At 43.2% G+C, this 22,040-nt stretch overlaps 1 protein-coding gene across 4 annotated transcripts in view; it reads right to left on the bottom strand.

The window, feature by feature from the left end:
- Positions 1-22,040, bottom strand: part of ITGB6 (integrin subunit beta 6) — a 382,803-nt gene that overhangs the window by 148,607 nt on the left and 212,156 nt on the right. For all 4 annotated transcript variants that reach the window (XR_011274731.1, XM_069616349.1, XM_069616348.1 and 1 more), the window contains one exon: positions 4,451-4,585. Coding sequence is in view for 3 of the 4 variants with exons in the window: in XM_069616349.1 (XP_069472450.1) it covers positions 4,451-4,585 (135 nt within the window). In the remaining variant the exon portion in view is untranslated. The remainder of the gene's footprint in view (positions 1-4,450; positions 4,586-22,040) is intronic.

Below are 22,040 nucleotides of genomic sequence, written 5' to 3'. Positions count from 1 at the left end.
GGGCAACCCGCTAGCAGCGAACTGAAGATGGGCGGCCAAAGGAAATACAGAGGGCTGCAGCCGTTGGTTTAACATTTTTAATTTTGGCGGCAGAGTTATTGCTGGATGGGGACAGTTTTAAACCGCAGCGCGTTCCCGCGCAACTGAACAATAGAGGGTTAAATCTTTCAATTGGGACATAGTTTTCCTGGGCTGAGCGTTCCATAGGGAGCACAATTCTTACTATGGGCAATGGCAACTGCCACAGGTTGCATAGGTTGGCCGTATTGCCGCTGTTGCTATAGGCAACTCTGGTCTAAGGCTGTCATTTTATGGGACAGCTTAAACCTGCCTGTCCACAAGTCAGGGCCACGGTAAACTAATACCTTCCTAGTCAGCTCAACTGTAGTACGTCCTTAACCGGGGCATGCCAAAGGGAGACTGGTGGGTCGACCTAACATTACCCTCCCTCCCTCTCTCTCGGCCAGAGCCACATAACACAAGAAGCACCCGGTAGGCGGGGTAACTCTATAGGACAACCTCGGGTGTCAGGGATGTGGCAGCCAACGGGTTAAACAAGTACCTGGGGGGTGAAGATTAGGTGGAAGGTTTTGGGTGCCCACATTTTGGGATAAAACAGGACCTTTGGGGCGATTGAAGGGTGAGGTGGAATGTGGTGGGCCCGGTTCGGTTCACAGCGGTTCAATTTACTGCTGGGGTCAGGTCCTAATAATCAAAGTGGGGGGACTAATCAACAAGCAATGGGAGGTGGACATCAGCAGTAATTAACAGGTCAAGGTCTAATAGTGTTGGGAAGCACTGAAAGGTGTGCATTTTTAACTCCTAGCTCGAAGGGACTCGCACTTCTCGGACCGGTGCCTCTTGGGAGCCTAACGGCAGGGGCGTCTGGTTGTAACAGCAAGGGCCCAGCTTCCCCCAAAAAAACGAAACGGCGCTCTCCCTGCCCACGGACACCTGCAAGGGCAAGGTAGGCGCAGGCTCAAAGGGTGGGAGAGTGGGGCCTACTGCAGACTTGGGCAAACAAATAGGGGGAAGCAGGTAACACCTACATTGGCAAGCAGAGGTGCCCACCCTGGTTGAAGCGGAACAAGAGGGAAAGGGACAATTGACATGCCACCTTGTTTCTCCCCACCAGCAGCAGCCCGGAGGAAAAAGAGAGCGGTCTGGGTGGTAGGTCATTCATTTGTCTCAAGGGCAGGGACAACCTGGTCGGCAGAACAGGAGGAGTTGACAGACAGCAAAATTTAAAATTGAGTGGCACGGGGTGCCGGGGAGGAAGTGGGCACAACTGTAGGGGCAGGTGCGCAGATTGCTGGGGAAACAGCAAAAGCTGGACGTGTTGGTCATACACCTGGAAGGTAATGACCTGACAAGCCTGGGAAGAGGGGCTCTGATGCGGGTTTGAGGGGCTCTCTACAGGAGCTGGCAGGTCAATTGGGGGAAACAGAAATCAGTGCAAAACCAGACATATTGGTCGTTCCATTTGGGGGGTAATGATTCGACAAATTTGGGGAGGGGTGCATTGAGGAGGGAAATGATGTTCTCTTTGCAGGAGCTAGCAGGTCAGCTGGGGGAAACAGAGATCGTCTGGTCAGATATCATCCCAAGGCCAGAATGGAGAGGTGCGGAGAATCACGCAGCTGTAGAGAAGTTCAGGCGGAAGCTAAACTGCAATGGCAAAGTTCGGCAGGGGCTTTGGCCAGATCAGGCACGGCCTGATTAATTTGAAGTCTACAGAGTATTTTCTCAAGGATGGGGTGCACCTATCAACATTGGGCATGGATCTGTTTCTGGCACCTCTGCACAAGAATATTGGAAATGTAAGGAGAGAAGCAAAGGGGGGAGCCACAGTGGGCGGCAACCCACTCGTGGTGTGGCAGTGTTTGGCCAAACAAACACATGAGACAGATTCCGGAGGAGCCAGGAGAAAGCCGGAAGGGTCTTTGCTCTTCTCTGATCCAGCGCCCTTTGGGAGCCTAAGCGGCAGGGGCGTCTGGGAGGAACAACTAGGGCTCAGCTTCCCCCAAGGAAACGTCACTCTCCCCGCCCAGGAGCTCAGCCGCAAGGTGGTGAGAGTTGGGTCTACTTTTGGACACTTGGGGAAAGAAAAGGGAAAGGAGTTATTTGGGACACGGAGCAGTAGCCGCATCTTATGAGTGTTTTCCACAAATGTGTGCAGTGTTGTTTTGTGATATTGTGGAATAAATCTGCAGCTTTTTTATGCCAAAAACAAACAAGGACTCATTCTCAGCTTTTCTGGGGGGAAAAGGAATGAGCTATGGTTATGTGCTGGATACAAAGGGACGGATGCCGTGGTTATGCCTTTACTCTCAAGGTGCGGTGAAGGTAATATCCGCCACCCGGACCCCATGAGAAATCTACATGCGGTAACGTTAGGCAGCGCTATCGCAGGCACGCAAAGCAGGAAGTGACACAGCGACCATCAAAAGAACAGCATAGAACCACTGGACCAGTGGCCTTTAACCAATGCACTAAGCAATTTTATATGTGTTTCATAAAAAAAAAATGTGAGCTGGTCTCTTTGCACCAGGCATCCACGTGGGGGCCCTCCCAGGGTGGAGGCCTTCCTTGTGCCCACCCATTAGGAGGTCTCTGGTTGTAGTGTGGCACACGCTTTTAACGTCATGCTGTTGGATAGTGCACTGCTGGAGCTCGGAGCCTGCGACCTGGCTGCTGTTGACAACAAAGTTCGATCTGATCAATTCATCCTATCATGAGGCCTTCTGACGCTCTGTACCCACTTGCGAAACGTGTTTTACATTTATTTGGGAAATGCGTTGATCACGTGCAATAATCCATGTTAAGCTGCACATGTAAAGGCTTGACTTCCACTTTGGTTTAGAAGATAGCTCAGTGTGCTTTGCAGAGGTCTGTGTTCACATGCCAGATGAAAGTACCAAATCCCTGCAAGGGGGACTCCGCCTTTCCTCTGGGCGCAGTTGATAAACCGAGCATATGAACTATGGGGTTACACCTACTATGTTGCAAAACAATGCAGCTGCAGCAGAACGTGCTAGTTATAAAAGATCACGATTGCATCCATATGGTGCAGGTCAAGAGCTCAGTCATTGCAAGCACAGGCTGTCAACACTGGGATGCACTGCCCAGCATGGCAATACATACTGCACTCATAATACAAAGCATAATGTGTTTGTCGGGAGAGGTACTGAGGCAGTGGCAAGGCTCATATCCGGATGTTGCCACTAGACGATGCTGTGATCCTTGACAGACCATCTTATCTCACTACATGGTACTCTGCTTACTACTGTGAAAAGCTTTGCATTCTCGTGTTCTGGTGGCATTCTTTAGCCAATTGCCCGTTCTTCCTTTTAATTTTTGCCATTTGAGTGTCCTTAGACTTAGTCAGGAGATAGCTAACCAAATGTCACAGGTCTCTGGGGATATTATTTTCCGGTCTGCTTACTTGACGCAAAAAAAGTTCTGGTATGCATAGGCTTCCATGTATGATGGTGAAAATAAAGCTGCAATCATTCTCCTTTTGCATAATATGTTCCCATTAGGATTGGTTTTAAATATTGGCATGTTTGTTATCATGTGATATATGTACTTTCTAACAAGGTATTATTTTAGTTCTAGAAAGACACACATTTGCAAATAATGACACCTTACTGTACGCCAAAAACGGAAAAATGTGGCGAGGAGCAGAAACTTAAGACTCGGCTCAAATCCCAGCTTCAGCAATTAACACCACAGCGTGTGATCTTGGGCAACAAATTAAATCATAGCGCCTAACCTGTCAACATTGCCAGCCCCTAAATATTTCCTAATTGTTTCTGTCAAGAGCGGTTTCCCTCTCCTAGTACAGTGTTGCTTTAGGATTGGTCCTCATCCCCCACTAGCAGTGGGGTTGGAGAGGACATGGTTGCAGTAGAGAAGAGAGGGGCCTGGCCGGCTGGCCTCCCCGAGCAGACCCTGCTGTGCAGACGTTCTGCCGCTTGCAGTGATTGGCGCAGCAGGTGCTAAGAGGGAAGCATTGGCTGGAGGCGGTGGTGTCAGGGGTTGCAATGGTCGCAGTGTTGTTCATCTCTTTTGACCTATATGTGCAATACTCTTGCTGTAGTTTTGCAACTTCTAGTTGTCTGTGAATGTCCTTTAATTTAAGTGCCTCCTTCTGCCACTGTCAGCTTGCATTTGCCACCGCTTCACCCTCATCACCTTTAATTATTTACTGGTTAACCACTGCAAATAATACCACACTCAATGCTTGGTATTACAAATGGTTTTCGCGCCTAGAAACACATGTGTGCAGGCACGTTATAAATGACTTATATTATACACGTTGGCATAGTAACCCAGATCTTACATATTGTCATGTATTTGTTGCTGGGAACCTAGTGTTTGCATGCTGTAAGCCTTCAATGAAAGCTACAGAAAAAGAAAAGTGTCTTCTGTTTCACGAAGTACTTACCGTGTCCCCCACTTTTATGCCAGAACACTTTTTCTGGTGTGGCAAAACATTGTTGTGATGGCAGATTGCAGTGAAGTCCAGGTTGAGTCCCTCGGTGTCCCCCAGCACCTCCATCTCGACTTCAGATCGCAGCTCCTGGAAGATAAGACATTGCTTGAGTTCGGCTAAGATTATTTGCAAACTTCGAGAACATAAGCTGCAGGCCCTGCTTTCAGGGCCCAGGGACTATAATGCGTCCTTTAAACGTAGACCCCACTTTCAAAAGGAAACACGGGTTTGACAAAGCCAACAGTTTCGTCTTTTGAATAGGGAGTCATGCTTCACCTAGTCATTCATCTTGAACACTCAGGCCTGATTCACAGAAGCGCTTTATAATGGCGTGATTCCATGGGAAAAGCTCTGTGAATCAGGCCCTGTATCTTGTTTGTCAGATATCTCAACAAAAGAAGTTGAAAACCAGGCCCCTGTGCAAAATCAGGGGGTATAACAAAAACCAAGAAAACAATCAGCCAAACGCTCTGATGGCCACATTTTGAATGTGAGGGTCTAGATTCCAGAAGTAAAAGAGACAGCCTGAGGTACATTGATTCAAGATCAGAAAAGAATCACCGTCTGAAATGTGTTAGGTGAGGAAGGAAGCATGGTAACAGATCTGGACTTGCGGACGGGGCACGTCAGTCAACATTGGGGGGAACAAACAACTTAAAACTGCTAACCAGAGCTGACATTTCTGAGTGGGACACCAACATGACTGCACACTCGAAGTAAGGTCTTAGGCTAACAAGTGGGTACTTTTAAGTATTTAAGGGAATTACAAAAAAACCCATAAAAAAACAGAAAACAATAAGATCGTCCTGGATTTTTGAAGACTGCTGTCATCCTTTCTGGGAACAGCTGGAGTCCATTTCAACAGCTGGAGTCATCTGAACCTTTTGGGCATACGACAACCGACTTTATATAATGCTGTTCCTCCCTTCCCATTCCCCTTCCTTATTCAACATTTGCCCTTTCGTTCTTTTCCTTAATTAAATATGTCCAATCATCTCAAAATATGAGGTAAGACTCATCCCAAAATATGAGGTAAGAGGGATGCTGAGTGAGTATCAGACACGGCATCCCAGACAAGGCTCACAAGGAGAACCCCACCCCCATTTCTATGGGTCCAGTGTGCAAGCTAGGGTGGCACCTGCTGTTTACTCTATCACAGCATTGCTTTGAATCTACCACACGCCTCCTCTTGCCAAAGCTTCAGCCTCTCTGCCTACTCTTAGTCCATGTGAAACCCTTCACGGCTTCACCAAGTGCTTTGTCACTTGCTCCCTGTGGTTGGGTAGATGCTTTGCTTGCAACTCTCCACTGATGGCAAGTATGAATTTGCATGTAAATTTTCCGTTTTTTTTAATCCTTTAAAGAAATAGAGGGTAACATGTCATGAAGCACTTCAACCGAAAATTCCACTCTTCAAGGGGATACCAGATGTTAGGCATCTTCTTCATCACCAGCCCCAGTAACCGACACTCTGCTGCCCTACACACGGAGAGCTGTTGACCACTCCTATTCACGCGTCACCTCAGCGTACAGGCCGATACTACACCCAACACATACACCACAAGCATAAGTCAGACACTTATCACCCCCACATTTACACCGAGCCTTGCTTAACACTCCGCTAATCCCTTTTCAGTACTCCCTCCATTGCCCACGATGCTGTGCCCCACACTTCAACATCTTCTGGAAAGTGAAATCCCCCCTCTTCCAAAATCACCTTACAGAATAGGCTCACTGGACACCAAACTCAAACTTGGGAATCTTGGCTTGTTATAATTCTGACACTCTCTCTCTCTTAGCCTTGCTCAAGGCATGTCTTACACCTGGTTCTTAATTGCTAACAATCCCACCTCATAGACAAGCCCTTTCCTATTTAGCCTCAATATTCTCACCATTCCAATGAAGTCTTGTCCTTTCACACGTGGACTTCCAGCAGTACTATCATGGCTAGCGGCACTTAGGCACGCATCGACAGTACCTGTGTGCGTGCTCCGAAAGTATTGATTTTTAACATTGGCTGAAATGGCTGCATCGGCCACATACTTTGGCTCTGGTTTGGCCCTATTTGAATTGAATTGAATTGATTGTTTATTTGTATAGCGCCTATACACAATGTGTTTCAAAAAGCGAATCTATTGGTGATATTGATAGTAAACAGCATTTTGAGACTCTGTTTCTCCTTTCACCTCTAGGTGGCACCATGCAATTCGGGCAGGGCGCTGCTGGCTGGCCATTGCCACAGGCCTACTCTGAAGTGGGGGAGAGTGTGACGCATTCAGGGCGAACACCCTTACTTGATACTTGTGATAGACTGGGGAACAGGGTTCGAACCTGATGTGGGCCTCATCATCAACTGGGTGACCCCCTAAGTCAACTGTGTCTGAGGATGCGATCTGCTGTTGCCACATTTGATGTATTAATTAATTTGTACAATTCATACATTCTACAACTGCATAAATTCTACATCTGTATAATTTCTTGTGTATGTAGTGTGTTTATTCTGTCTGTTTTGATTTGCCTACTGCTTTTTCATGTGAGAATAAAGTGATGCTTGGGGACATCACACAAAAGCACTGAAACAAATTTTTAAAAAGGCCCACTCCAAAAGTCATTGGAGGGGGTGGGAACCAAACCCAGCTCTTTGCCGGGAGAGGTGAACCCTCTCACATCTGCACTACTAGCCTGGTGAAGCATAACTGAGCTTCACCCTACCGCCATATGTCACGATGTAATCAGCTACAGTCACAATCACATGTCTAGTGCTGCATGTATAGTGTCCACTCCACATGTCCCCTTGCTCGCTGACAAAACATTCAGCACAGTTCTTGCAGATTATGCTTAATTGCAGGATGTTTGAGGAAAAGGCGCACACCTTTTGTAACTTACTATCCTGCCCGCTCTCCACACCCACTCATGAATGTCCCCACCTCTCTACCCTGCTTGCTCTTACAGCAGAGCAGCTCATTCACACCTGACTTTAAGCCACTCCTGTGCCGTTGACTTGCTGTGGCCCTTTACTGGGACCCAGGTAGTGGTGATTGTGTGTAACGCTTGATAGAGTTTGCCTCTTCCTTTTGGTGCCTTCAATTTGGTGTCCATGAACGCAATCGTTATCACGGCTACAGTACGTCTCTTCATCCTAGAGACATTAAAGGGACTGCAGTTGCCAATCGCTCATAGGTGTACCGTACGCTTGGCGACAGCTCACAGCCTGCACCTGTGGTCATGTTTGCAGCAAAGAGGGTATGGGTCAGATAAGACAGTTTCATGTATGTTCAATGAAATATTAAAAGATGAACAATTATATAATACAGAGTTTCTTTTATTTGTGAACAGGGCCTTTAAAAAACACAAACAATGCAACATTAAAACTTGGAAACCGAGTCTGTGGTTATAGACACCTGTGCTCTCTGACACACAACGTCTGTCACGTGGACAAGATTGCCTGGTCATTCCCATTACTACATTTATGGTATTGGTCATCATCACACCTCAGCATTCACAGACTGGAAGAGCAGACATAAAGCCATCAACGGCACAAGTAGCAATAGGGCGGGGATGTCCTGCCACTGCACGAAACATGTATCCACAACCTGCAGGTCGCCAGACCTTTTTAACTACAGCTCCCAATAGCGCCAACCAGTTTGGAGTTGAAGTGCAAAACAACCGGAAAGAGGCATAGGTTGCATACCTTAACTTTTATTTCTATGATATGTGCCTAATGTACAGACCATACATCAGATACTGAGCTTGCATCCCTGGTCTCATCGAGAAAGAAACTGAAAAAGAAATTGCAGAAGCCAAGAGGAGTAAACACCGTACAAGTGACCAAAGCGGGTGGCAGGCATTCTGCAGGAGCTTAACCTCTCCATATCCAAGGGGCACCCTTACCCTTTGAACAGATACACTGGGAAAATTGCAGCAGGCTCTCTTAATGAAAAGCATCCTTAATGTATTTAAAACTGTGGTGATAGAAAGGGGATAACTGAGAACTAAAATAATAAATGACAACTAGACAGTGAAATGTGAGTGGTCTTGCATAGCTCCCTCCTGCCACTATTGTTGACCTTACTATGTGTGGCTCTGTAAGAAGAAAGGAGGGTAGTGGTGGTCATTAGTGGCACATTGGGAAAGGCGGATGTGAAACCTGTGGTGATGATGGGGGAAGGACGGAAGTACCCAGTGCCTGTGTGCCAATCTGCTTTCTATGAGTTTGATGGAGAAACTTGGGAGTATTTTATCCAAAGAGATGAACTAATGGTTTGAGGGACTAGAGCACTTTGGGCCTGGTTAGCCACTGATGTGAGAGAGTTAGATTGGGCTAAGGAGGAGCGCTTAGTCGTGTTTCGGATTACTGTTGATGTGCTAATGGATAGGCCTGTGGCAGCCGTCTGTGAGGGGTAGTGGTGTGAGTATTGTAAGGTGCTAAGAGATCTAAACAGTGAGTCATTTTATCATGGGAAGGGGGTGTAAGACTAAAAGGCAAAACAAACTGCAACCCTGCAATCCTACCCTATTGCCATTTGCAGACAGGTCACCTTTCTGTAGCTTACAATGCCACTTGTCAGTCCCTTCCCTCTCACTCTTAGTGTCTCAAATAGATACATTGTATCTGTTGAAGAACAAAAAAAGCATATGTAAATTGGCAGATGAGGGAAAGGGGCAGTCTGAAAACGCCAGGTATTAGCATGAAATAGTTTCTAAGGGATATGGGAGGGAAGAACATTTGGTTTAGATTAACTGCTGCTTGAAATCTGAGGGCACAGTCTCCCATTTCACCTTCCTTAGTTTGTTGGCTTGCAGGCCGAGAGATACCTCAAAATTCACTCTAACATGTTCAGGTGCTGTGCTCAGTGGCCTGCTGGAACTTTTACCTGTTGAGGGTAGGGCCCATCGAGGAATGGAAGGTGTTTGTCAGGTGTTGAAAAGGCACTGGTTAAGGCAGCGGCCAAAGTCCAATGCACAGAAGATCACCTGAGGGCCCTCAAGAGGATCCCAGGAGGATAGCTCAGCGGCAACATGCTCGCCTTGGAAACAAGACGACACAAAGCAACACAGGTTCGATCCCTGGGTCCGTGCTTAAAAACCTCCGGGTATTAAGCGCGTTATAAATGCGCAACTAAGAGACATATTCCTGTGACAGTTCCTCGATGTCCCTGGGCTGTGTGAGCACTTTAAAAAATGGAAATTAAAAGACATGGCTATTTCCCCCAGCACCCAGACAAAACCGGCCCTCTTCAGGTTAGGTAACCACTTTGCAGGTAATCCGGGGCAGCAAGAAACTTCCATGTAATCACTAAATGAAGGTGAGAATAATCTAATAATCTCCAGCAGACCACAGGACAAAATCCATGACACATCTACGAAACCAAGGAGTCAGCCAAAACACACGCTACGTATCGCATTCCATACTCATGGAAGACAGCCGAAGGCAAGGCCACCCACCCGCACACATCTGCAATCATGCACCCTTTTCAATAACACACTGCACAACTTTTCTGCCATTAGAATGCAGCTATCCCTAAAACATAAATTTGGTCGAGTCGGCCACGTCATTGTGTTTCCTGCTCTCGCATACTCTCTAGAAGACTTGAAAGCACCTACGCACCTGTGGGCTCGATATGGGTAGCTACTATAGACTTTGCTACCCCTATGCAACTTAGCATTGGCTAAAATGCACACACACATTCTAAACTCCTCTGATCAATTTTCCCACACCTTGGACTTTGGTCCCCTGAGGGCGTTCACCTACAGCACTTTGAGACGATACCAATGGGAAAATGCGCTACACAAATGACACATTACATTACATTACATAGGTTTACCCGGCTGCCACCCACAAGCTCCACACATTTCTCACACAGTCCAAAATTAAATGGGCAACTCCCAGTAATAACAGCTGCAAGTAAGAAGTAGCAACACAATAAAACATGCAACTCAATTTTATATAAAGAAGTGCAGCATAAACAAGAAAATGCAGTGCTGGTTCTAAAAAGGCATTGGCGAAGGTGACATTTGAACCTTGCACTCAAGAGTGCTCAATCAGAAGCCCGAGCCATTATTTGTTTCATAATCCAAAGAGACATGCAGGTACGGTCTGCAGAAATGTGTCTCTCACCCCTGCCAATGCCCTTTTTTTAATTTGCCCGTCTTAATATTTTTTGGTGCTATTGTGTCTATGTCTTCAAACAACTTAAAATACATGTATTGCAAAATTAACAAGAGCGTGGCAGCCTGAGATCGAAAATGGCTCAAATAATCTCCTCAATGGAATGTCTTCCATTGAGGAGGCTCTACAGCCACATTTTAGTTCACCGACCCTCACAGAGGAGAAACGTGGTTGTAGACCCTCCTCAGTGAACAGCTTTCAGTAGAGGGGCACTCACACTCTTGTTAATTTTGTAAAACTTGGGGCTTAACTCCTTGCTCACTGTGCCTTAGAGAAGATCAGCTTCACCTTACTAAGGAGGCCCAAAAAGGAAGAAACACATGTCTGGGGTTGCTTGTAGAACTCGTGTTCAGAGGAGCATTGCCTAGCATTTCAGTGCTGGACTGCCTTTGTGGGTGGGACCAGAGTGATAGGCAAATGGATATTTCTCCTCTATGAAGGGGGAAGTGAATTAAAACATGGCTGTAGACCCTCCTGAGTGGAGGACATTCCCTAGAACAGGTTATTTGAACCATGTTTGTTCTCAGCTGAGGGGCACCCACACTCTTGTTAATTACATTTAACAGCAGACAGAATAGTCCTGCCAACCAATGTTGTTTTTGGCTTTTTGGGTAAAATAATAATGCTTGCAATCGTGTCTGTTTATTGTGACTTCTTAATTGAATTAGTTTGGGCTGGCGTTTGGATTTTTTACTTTTCTGAATTTTAAGTACATTTAAATGTACCCACAAGTGTACTGTATTGCCAATGACATGATTATAAAATCAAGAATTGTAGCGCAAGGCTGTTCCCATTCCTACTGTTTGGGGAGTAAGCTTTGACTTTACAAAAGCAAATAAAAAAGTTTTTAAAAAATGGCGTTGTACGGCAGGGGGGTTAGAAATGCGGCAAATAAGATGGAATATGCGCTATTTGCCCTTGCTCGACTTTTCCCCTTGGCCATCCAAGCCACAGGATTAACTCCATACTGCATTGCCTACGACATCAGTCGGCTTATTTTATGTCACCGTGCACTCAGCTTGGGCAAAAACTTCAGCATGCGCAGCAGGGTTTCTGTCGCGCACCACTTTGTGGAGAGAGTGAGGAGGTGCAGGTACTTTCTCCTTAGGCATATTGGCTATGGGGAAAACAGAAATAAATCAAGCAGAGGCCACTCAATGAAACATCAGATCTGGCATCAGGGCAAAAGGCACATTGTGTGTCAGGCGATATTTCTGTTCTTGCCGACAGGTTCTGCATATTAAATGTTACATTTGCTTACAACCCCAATCCTTGCTCACCTTCCACAACCAAGCTCCAATAATCGCAAAGGGTCCACTATATTGAATACTACTTACTGCAAGTTAATAGTCGACTTGCCACAGATACTGGCGGTTTTACACTTGGTTTCATTCATATCCACCAATTCACCACTTACTGCTGCTTCCTGAGCTCTGTTCTACTTTAGCTTATTGGCTCTGATGATTGCTATTTGCGTCAAAGCTTGGTAGTCCCTGCTCTGATTTTACCTGCACTGTGCTAGTACTCTCCCAGCCTATCGGCACAACTATATCCAGTGACAAAAATGGGTGGTTGAAAGAAGGAGGTAAGGCAGAAGAGGGTGCCTTTCACGTAGGACATTTTGGAGCAAAGGGGGTAATTACAAGTAGGGTGGTAAGGGATACTGGGCACCGGTAAGGGGACCGGTGCCGGTAATCCCCTACTGCCCTATTCCGAGGTCCCTTGGAGGGAACGGTAAGGAACGTGTGGTCTGACCACACGTCCCTTATGGGTCCCGCTAAGGGACCAGGGCACTAATCACAGGCTTGCCATTCGTGAGCCCATTATTAGCGCCCTCCCATTCCCATTGAGCCCTATGGGGGCTCAAATGGGAATGGGGAATGGTTTGTTCAATGGGGACTTACCGGTCCCGCCAAGGTCGGACTGCACCGGTAAGTCCCCATTGAACAACACCGGTGCCGGACCCGTTATTGGAGGCAGTCATGGCGCAAATAGTGCCATGACTACCTCCAATCTCGGAATGAGGCCCAAAGTGTTTTCAAAGTAGTGCGTTTTCAGAACAAGACCTGTCTGGTAACATGTTTGTATTTGACCACCAACAATCTTTGGCATGAGGTAGTTCAGTGGTTTGAGCACCTGTGATTAACATGCAGGTACAGTAAATGTCTTCAGCCTCAGATAGTGAGAGAATCTGCCAGGGGTGGACAGTGTGAGGACCTGCCCCTAGTGCACTTATAGATGATGTCAGGGGCTGTCACTAGTGGGCAGTGGTTGGTGCCTGCACTGGTGGACAATGTGAGGATATGGTGGTGGTGGGACAGTGTAGCATGAGGAGCTGACACTGGAATTAGCAATTCCGCATAGAGCACTTAGAAACAACCAACATTTCCATTACAAACATTGAAAATGTTCAAAGCACATCGACAGAAAAATAATGTATTTTCATCACACTCCTAAATTGTAAAAATGCTAAAATGATACAGGATAATATGGAGATAGCACTTGTCAACAACAATACTTTCCGAAGTGCGTATGAGTGCTCGCCAATATTATAAACAGAGCAACATTCATAGTCTAAACGCCTTAAGTGCCAGGCTATTATGCAGGTCTACCAGCCAAGAGAGGTGAGCCTCCATCTTAAAAGATAACAATTTCATGTTTTGAGTTTGTTTAAATACATATTTGTCCATGCTGTTCTTTGCAAAGGATGGGGTAATATTTATTCATTTTATTTTTGGTTTGGAAAGAAATCAAGGCAGCAAGTTTCATTTTGTGGTTGTCTAGAAGGAAAATAGAAGGAAAATAATCTCAATGACTTTTGCAGCACCCTAGGAATTTGGGTGGAGACCCGCATCATAATTACAATATCATGTGTATCTATCACATGTGATCAATATGCACACTTTAATGTTCTTGAGCCATAAACATTGTATTATATGTGAATTATGTTATACAGACATACAACTGTTGTCCCGAGAAACAGATTATGTGGCATGACAATAATCAATATACACAATATAGCGGGAAACATACATTTATGAACAACTGTGTAGTAGTACAATACTTTCCACATCTCTATCAATGATCAATTAACTATTTTAACACAATATACATATATGATAAATTGACTATATTGAGAAGAACAATGTACACATTTATAAACAAATAAATTGAATGTCAGGGTGACGCCTATGTATAGTTACCTGGGGTGACATATGTGATAGCCAATAACCAGGGAACATGGACAGTACTCACAGTTGTGTAGATTCTTGGAGTAAGTTGCCAGACCAACGTGAGTGTGTTTATATTGAGGCCAGGCCTATATTGAGTGTCATAGGGGAAGGGGGAGATTTGGAGCACCGCTCATGAAACATGGGGACCAGGGAGGTCAAAGCGTAAGATGTGGAGGGCCGCTAAAAGCGGTATGGCTACCTCCATACTCGTAATGAGGCCCATTATAGTGGAATGCACCAGTCAGAAACCATAACTGTACACTTCATATAATCTCCTCCGTAGAACTCTGCATACAGATTTAGAAACTCTCTAATGGTACAAAATACATAATTTATTAATTAATTTAATGTAAAGAAATAATGTCATTTGTAGACAGCTTACTAAAATAATAATTTCTGTTTTTCTTGTAGTACATAGTTTTCATGAAGAAACCATGCCCCAATTGAGTTACACAGAATCCCAAGAACCACAAAGAGAAGCCCTATCCCCAACTGTACATAATCAAATTATGAACTTGTCTACAGAATTGGATGAACTAAGTAATGATTTTAAGGAACTTTTACAATATGTCAAAAATCATGTCATTGAAAATGTTCCCTATCACTATCCTTCTTGCACCTGTCCCCCTTGTCCCCAGCAATCATCCCCATCAAATTCCCCAAATTTTAATAAAATTTCCCTTGCTCCCTCATGATTATTGTACAAGAATTCCTAATTCTCCCATTTATGTCTCCCATTCCGGTACCCCATCTCTTTCTTAAATAAATGTATGTTTAATACTGTAAATATTTGTGTATACTGCTCTATCACCCTTTTTTTTTAAACCCCAATTTTGAGTCCGCAGACACTACGACTGTCCGGGGTGTCTGCACACAAAATGAAGATGCCCCGGACAGGTGCGATGTCCGAACATGTCTGGTTTTGCATGCCGCACTTTTAATTAGTCCGCGGACACCTCGTCTGTTCTACAGACACAGAGTGAATGCGCACTGCATTTCCCACCCAATTGTTGTCTGCGGATGGCCATCATGTTCGTGGACGTCCCCGGATATCATCATGTGACTGTAGCCGTGCGGCATGATGGGGGTGTCCGCGAATGAGGTTCATGACCGGGGACAGTTTAAATCTGCATTTTCTGTCAGTCTAGGGTGCTTCAAGCTGAAAGTGTACCCTTCTCGAGCTCCTAGACCCCTTGTTAGTTTATCTGGCACCTTTTTACAACTTTACAATGCCTAATTTTGACTCGGTAGTCCATGGACAGTCGCGCGGTCCACAGACAGCTCCCCTGAGGGGATCCACCCATTACTTTTCCTTATTCTCATTCTAGCTATCTATGAGAGAGCACCAGCTTGCAGTTCCTGCTTTGCTGCTTTGTTTTGTGGGGACCATCATGGCATCTGCTATGGCCACTTCTGCTCCCCAACACCCCCACCAGCACCACCAGGAACACCATCTTGAGGGCCTGGAGAGGGGAACAGGCACGGTGATACAGAAGAGGAGGATCAAGAAGAAGATGAAGATGAGGTAGAGCAAGTCCCTTTCTCCAGCACCCACAGTGAGTGCTGGGTGTGGCAATTTCTCACCACTGTAGGGGGTGTACCAAAGACGCAGCCAGCCAAGGTTTGATGTACTGAGTGCATAGTTGTACTCAGTTGTGGAAAATTGAGCTTGTACTCCTATGGGACCACCGCCATGTGACGCCACACCAAGTCCAACTACCCGGGAGCACAGAGGAAGGCGGTACCTTTCTCAGGGAAGAGTAGGTTGACGCCCTCTACCCCAACTTCTTCGACTGCTACTGTCACCACAAGGCATACTTCTCTGGGGCAGAGTATCCCAACGGCCACCTCGAAGGCCATACAGAACACTGTTGAACCTTACCTTTCGAGATTCACAGTGCTATGTATGTACTGCGATGAACCGATCTGTTGGGGGGAGCAGTTTCAGAGTGCTTTCAAGGCTGAAGTCAAGGAGCATGAGAAACACTGCTACCTATATCATAAGGCCCACCCAACATCTTCCTCTCTCCACCTGCCTCTTCGTCCCTGTGGTTGGTACCCTTTCCTCCCTTCCCTCCCTTACCTTGCCTAGCATGCAACAAAAAAAGCCACAAAAATTACAAAACCAACAAAACACATTTTCCTTCACAGTTGAAAAATAGAACTGAGGAAAAAAGTCACAGGACCCTGTGCAACTGGCATAGTCTTCGACCTCGCGTTAGTCTGCGGAAATCAGAAAAATTCCAGGCATGAGGTGGAGGCATGAAAATCATTTAAATTGTTTTGCATTAAAAAATAGCAACCCTTAAAAGAACCTTTTTTGTGTTTTTGGTCTTTATATCTTTTTAAAAATGTTGGTTTATAAACTGAACAAAGAAACATTTGACTGAACTTTTTTTAAATGATTTCCAGGCAAATTTGATTACCCACATCAGTTAGATGGACTCCATTTCTCTGAAAAATGTTGGCAGTATCAAATTTAATGTTCTCATTATGAAAAGATGTCATGCCAACATCTCACAGAAAAGCACACACAGCCTTATTGACTTTGTGCCTCGCTTTTTCCATTTGCGGACCAAATAAACTCAAATGCATCCACATCTGTCTGTGAGCAATGCGATAAAAAATAATTTTTGAATTTGGGAACATTACTTTCCACTTTCCAATACCTCCTTCTTTGCAAAATGCAATGACATTCCAGTCACATAACCCAAACTGTTGCCTACACAATGAAGATGAATAATGTCCGGATGTTTCAATTTAACCATATTAGCACAAAATGGGACACTTCAAATTCATGGTATCCAAGATTTCCCACAAATCCACAATGCTCAGCATATACCTTCACCCAATGGACCCAAGAGTCCCCCAAAATCCACACACTCTGCCTTTCTCAAAAGCATAGCCATAACCATTGTAAGTGCTCTCACAACTCCTGCTAATAACCTTTTTTTGTGGTTTGTTAACAAACACATTTTTCCCCTTTGTTTGCATTTATTTACAGTAAAACTGTACACTTTACATCTTCCCTTACAATTTTCTTGCAGGAACTTTTTCAATGCATTCCTAACTTTGTATAGACAAATTGCATTTCTGACATCTGTGAACTGAACTCCATCTTCACAAAACAAATTCACACCCCCAGACCTTATATTGTCATTCTCAAAAGAGGGCATTCCTGCAGCATATAAAAAAAGCAGATACAGCTTTATTGACATTTTGCCTTGATTCTTCCATTTGTGGACTGAAAATGTTTGTTGGACATCTTCATGTTTGCCTCTGATTTATTTCTGAAAAAATAAACAGTTCCATTAGGCTTATAAAGAAATCCCTCAGGGAAGCCTGCAAATACACTAGAGTCACATACCCCAAAATGTCCAGTCCACAATGCACAGTTAGAATGTCTGGAAATTTAAAGTGAGCCACACTCACAGAATGAAAACAAGCTTGCACAGTTTAAGCCACAAACTACATGCCACACAACCTCCACTTCTGCCAATCCCATACTTTCAAAGATAGCATGATTTTCAGCATGCACCTTCAATGACTGAATTGAAGAGCCCCCCAAAATCCCCACACTCTGCCTTCTCAAACACATAGCCATAGCCATTTTCAGTGCTCTTACAACTCCTGCAAACAAAGCTCCTGCTACCCTCACTTCCTGTATACTACACCCAGGAAACCTAATTGGCTGATACCCACAGTCCCCTTTCCATGCCAGACATCCTCAAAAGACCCGGATGTGTCACAGATCATCTGCGGACTACCGCGGTGTCCGCCGACCTCGTAACAAAGGGACAGCCCTGCTACCCTTTCCACTTTCATGTTATCAACACTCCCTCATTAGCTGCTTTCAAAGAGTCACACATCCATCCATCAATCACATCCAAACCCTCTACAGCTAACCCTGTCATCTCAGTTCAACACTTCACATGTACACTTGAACTCTGAGAATACATATCTCCTGAATCAACAAGATCTGCATCTAACAAGACATAGTACAGGTATGCCTATATTAAAAAAAATATTTTCTTCAACTCTTTCACAAATATATATATATATACATATATATATATATATAATTAATTTCAAAAATCCACGTTTAGCCAAAGATCTCTGCGCTCTATCTCTATCAAATAGCTGGTGCTACCGGGCTACAGCTTGGCTAAGCTGACATTTCAAAAATGTCAAAAATGTATCAAACTACAAATTCCAGACAAAGAGATGTTTAAGGCTGAGAATATCATAGCACAATAATGCCCAAGCACTCTAGACCGTTTTGGTGAAAACATATATATTATGTAACAAGCTTCTCAATAGGCATGTTCACTGTTTAACTGCTCTCACAAATGACATGCATTGCGGTATTCATCACCTGCTCACACAAAGCAGCACACAATCAGAATGCTCTGTGTTTGAAAATGTTTCTTTTTAGAAGAATTTTGATGAATGTAAAACAATGCATATGTGCATTTATAGCAGCACTGTGTCACTTTTTAATAAAAGAACGGAAAAGCAGATAAAATAGATGAGTAGACTATTTTTAAGTGGCACTTAGTGTGTGCCAGTTTAATATGTTGGCAGTACATGCATACATCCCAACCTCACCCATTCCAAACTATAGGTGCCTATTAAGTCTTATTTTTTTCTTTGCATTCTTTCACTTCCAATTCCCCTTTCCCCATTATAAAACTCAAACTACAAGTCCCAGAATGAAAAGAAAAAAACAGGACTGCACTTGAATGAAACTGTGACATGTATATCAAATAAACATATAAAATGTTGTGCATTTCAAAATATTTCTTTTTGGAAGAATTTTGATGAAAGTAAAAAAATGCATATGTGCATTTACAGCAGCACTGTGTTACTTTCTCATGAACAAAAGTAAAAGCAGATAACATAGATTTGTAGACCATTTTTAATTGGCACTCAGTGTTTGCCAGTTTACCATATTACATGTATACTTCCTAACATAACCCATTCCATTCTTTGGCTGCTTATGCAGTCCTAATTCTTTCCTCTACAATCTGGGACTTGTGCTCCAACATTTATAATGAGAAAAGTGGAACTACACGTCCCACAACACAAACAAAAAATAGAGGACTTCATAAACATGTATATATTAGAATGCATCATGTTGGCAAGTAGCATATACTAACATATTAAACTTCCACACACCAGGTGCCATTTAAAAATGGACTAAAAATCTTTTCCATCAACATTTCTTCTCTTTTACAAAACGTTACACACAGAGGTTCTATAAATGCACATACACATTTCTTAACTTCCCGGAAATGCTCCAAAAAACAAACATTTTTAAACATCCAGCAATTTAATTAACTGTTTTTCCCAACTCCTCCTACCTTCATAAATAACAAACTTGCTTACTAAAAGTACTTCACCATTTCCACATATCCCCACTAGCTTTCTTTTACAATTACAAGAAAGAAGCACATTGTCAAAGACAAGAGTCAAAAAAAGAATACCCTTCACATCCTACAAAGTAAGCACATGAATGTACCATGTATACTTATGTAATTACAATAGCACAGTTTCAGTATATATCACCCCAGACTTCTCTTTTCGAACCAACATTTTCTTCACTCTATCTTATTATATTGCACTATCGACACTCTTCCTATTCCCATCTAAACCCCACCATTGCAACACCCACTTTTTCCCTGAAAACAGCACAATGTCCCTACTGATTAAATCATACCGCCACTCCATTACTCACTAACCCAACGCCATCAAACCTCTACAGACTTTGACTGTCACATCCTTCCCAATAACACCTGATATGCTACCTCACAATCAAACAGCACTGTATTAAGCTCTCCAATCACACCCCCATACCCATTCCCAATACATGCTATACATTTCACAACTTTCAAACCCAAACTTTCTCTTTCCCCACCAGACACAATAAAATGCCTACTAAAAAGCAACTCCCTAGAAAAGAAAGGTAACATAGAGCAGATAAGAATAAAACCAAACCATATGGTCATTCACCTCTAAAACATTTTTTTTTAGAAAACTTTAAAACAAAAGAGCTAGTAACCTCACTAAACAAAACTCAACCAGCCACAACAAAAAAAGTAAGACCCCTCTTGCAAAAATGACAAATATAAAAATATGTACAAAGAAAATTAGACCTACTAACGAACCTAACACTGTATCTACCAGTGTTAACATAGTCGCAGTAAAGCAATCCAAAAATGTATCTTACAAAAAATGGTCCACCGTAGAGTTCTTCACAATCTTATAAAAACAGCTGAAAAGTCATGATATAAACTGACAAATTACTGCAGGAGACTAATCCTGAAAGCTCTAATTGACAGCACTTTTCTACTGAACAGGAAATTGATTATATTGATTTTACACTAAATGAAACCACTAACTAAATTAATCAATACATTACAAAAAGTACTTCTAAATATGCACAGTGTCAATATAGAGACCTTCTCAAACTTCTGTGATGGTGAATGGGTGTGCACAAGCAGCAGAGAACAATATTTCAATTAAGAAGCTTATAAACAAGAACAACAAAAAACAATTGCCATAGACAATAATGGTCGAGTGTATGACATGGTAGAAGCACACTTATGGCAAAAGAAACCCTTATAGAAAAAAAGTCCCCAACAAACTTTCAACCAAATGTTCCTTTCACCCAAACAAACTGTCCAGTGTACAAATGGACATGCAGCTCAATGCGTAACGTATGCCAACAATCCTTTAAATCTTTATGACAATTCCTCAATCACTTTGTGAAACTGACAGACAAAGGTAAAATGAAAACTTTACAAACCTTGGACTCTTGTTCAGTGCGCAGCCCCACTGGATTTCAAGGACATTCATTAGCTTGCATTTTAGGAACTGCTTGCAAAAGCACCTTACACCACATCAAAATGTTAGCAACACACCATTCTGCTATACGGAATCTTGTGCATAGACTATACTATGCAAAAAGTCCTGCGCTAGAACCTTAAAATGTAAATAACATTCTCCTACATGGAACAGAACAGCCAAAGATCTCCTTCAAGAAATTGAGCACATCCAAAGTAAATATTTTGGAACTGAAGTTGGCTTAGAAAATTCTGTAACTTCAGAAAACATGACTGAAAACCTCATAAACACCAACGTCCTAACAAAGACATACAAAAAGGAATAGCTAAGTTTCAAAACACATCTGTAGAAATATCAGACAAACTATGTCTCTGTTGTCGCAGAGCGTTTTATAAATAGAGCACAAAAATAGTAGATATAGCCTACAAAATAGAGAAAAATGAGGAATCCCAATGATTCCAATTAGCTTTATATGTAATAGAAGAAACTAAATACAAAATATCTGACCCCTCAATAGTTTGCACGTACTGCATTGCTTGACAATAACCAAATGCCATCATGTGCTATCTCTAATAACTTAGAAATATTCACACTTCCAAAATCTCTCCAACAACTTAACTTGTATGAGAGCATTATAATCCAAACAGTACACCCATTTCAAGCTGTAATACGCCTTCAACCGAAATCAGCCAAATTACCTCCATCCGAGCTACTAAAGGGCATCCATGACAATGTAGTATATTTGTCATTAGATCTCAAAGAAAATGAAGAAACTCTAGGAGTACAACAACCAATAGATCAATCTTTGATTGCACTAGTTAATGGTTTACCAACAAAAGACAAAACAAATTGGCAACAACTAGTCAATTTACACAAAGTAAGACAAGCCCTACCATATCTAAAAGAAAACAATGAATACTACAAAGATATAAACATAGAGGAAAACCTAAGAGAAACCACCCAAATAATTCAAGATTCACCAGCAACTGGCCAATTTGAACGTGTAGATCCTGTTACTGCAGCCAACATTTTAGACCAGTATATAATTCATCCATTACACTCCAAAGACACCATGGATGATGAATTTGAAACATCAAATGCATCAAGCCAAAGGATCCCCAATGAGCAAATGAGAAAAAAGTGTAGAAGCACGCTCTTTTCCTATGCTCTTTCCTACAAAAAAAGGAGGAAAATATGATGAAATGTACACACAAATTAGTGCATCAAACTATCGCTCTTTAAGAATGTATTCTGAAGACCCAGATTTAGACAAATGCAGAATACATTTTCCACC

Source organism: Ambystoma mexicanum, chromosome 9 (assembly GCF_040938575.1).
Source record: "Ambystoma mexicanum isolate Mex_15411 chromosome 9, UKY_AmexF1_1, whole genome shotgun sequence".
In the NCBI taxonomy this organism is placed as follows: domain Eukaryota; kingdom Metazoa; phylum Chordata; class Amphibia; order Caudata; family Ambystomatidae; genus Ambystoma; species Ambystoma mexicanum.
The sequence above is the reverse complement of the archived record's forward strand: the minus strand, read 5'-3'. Positions and strand labels throughout refer to the sequence as shown.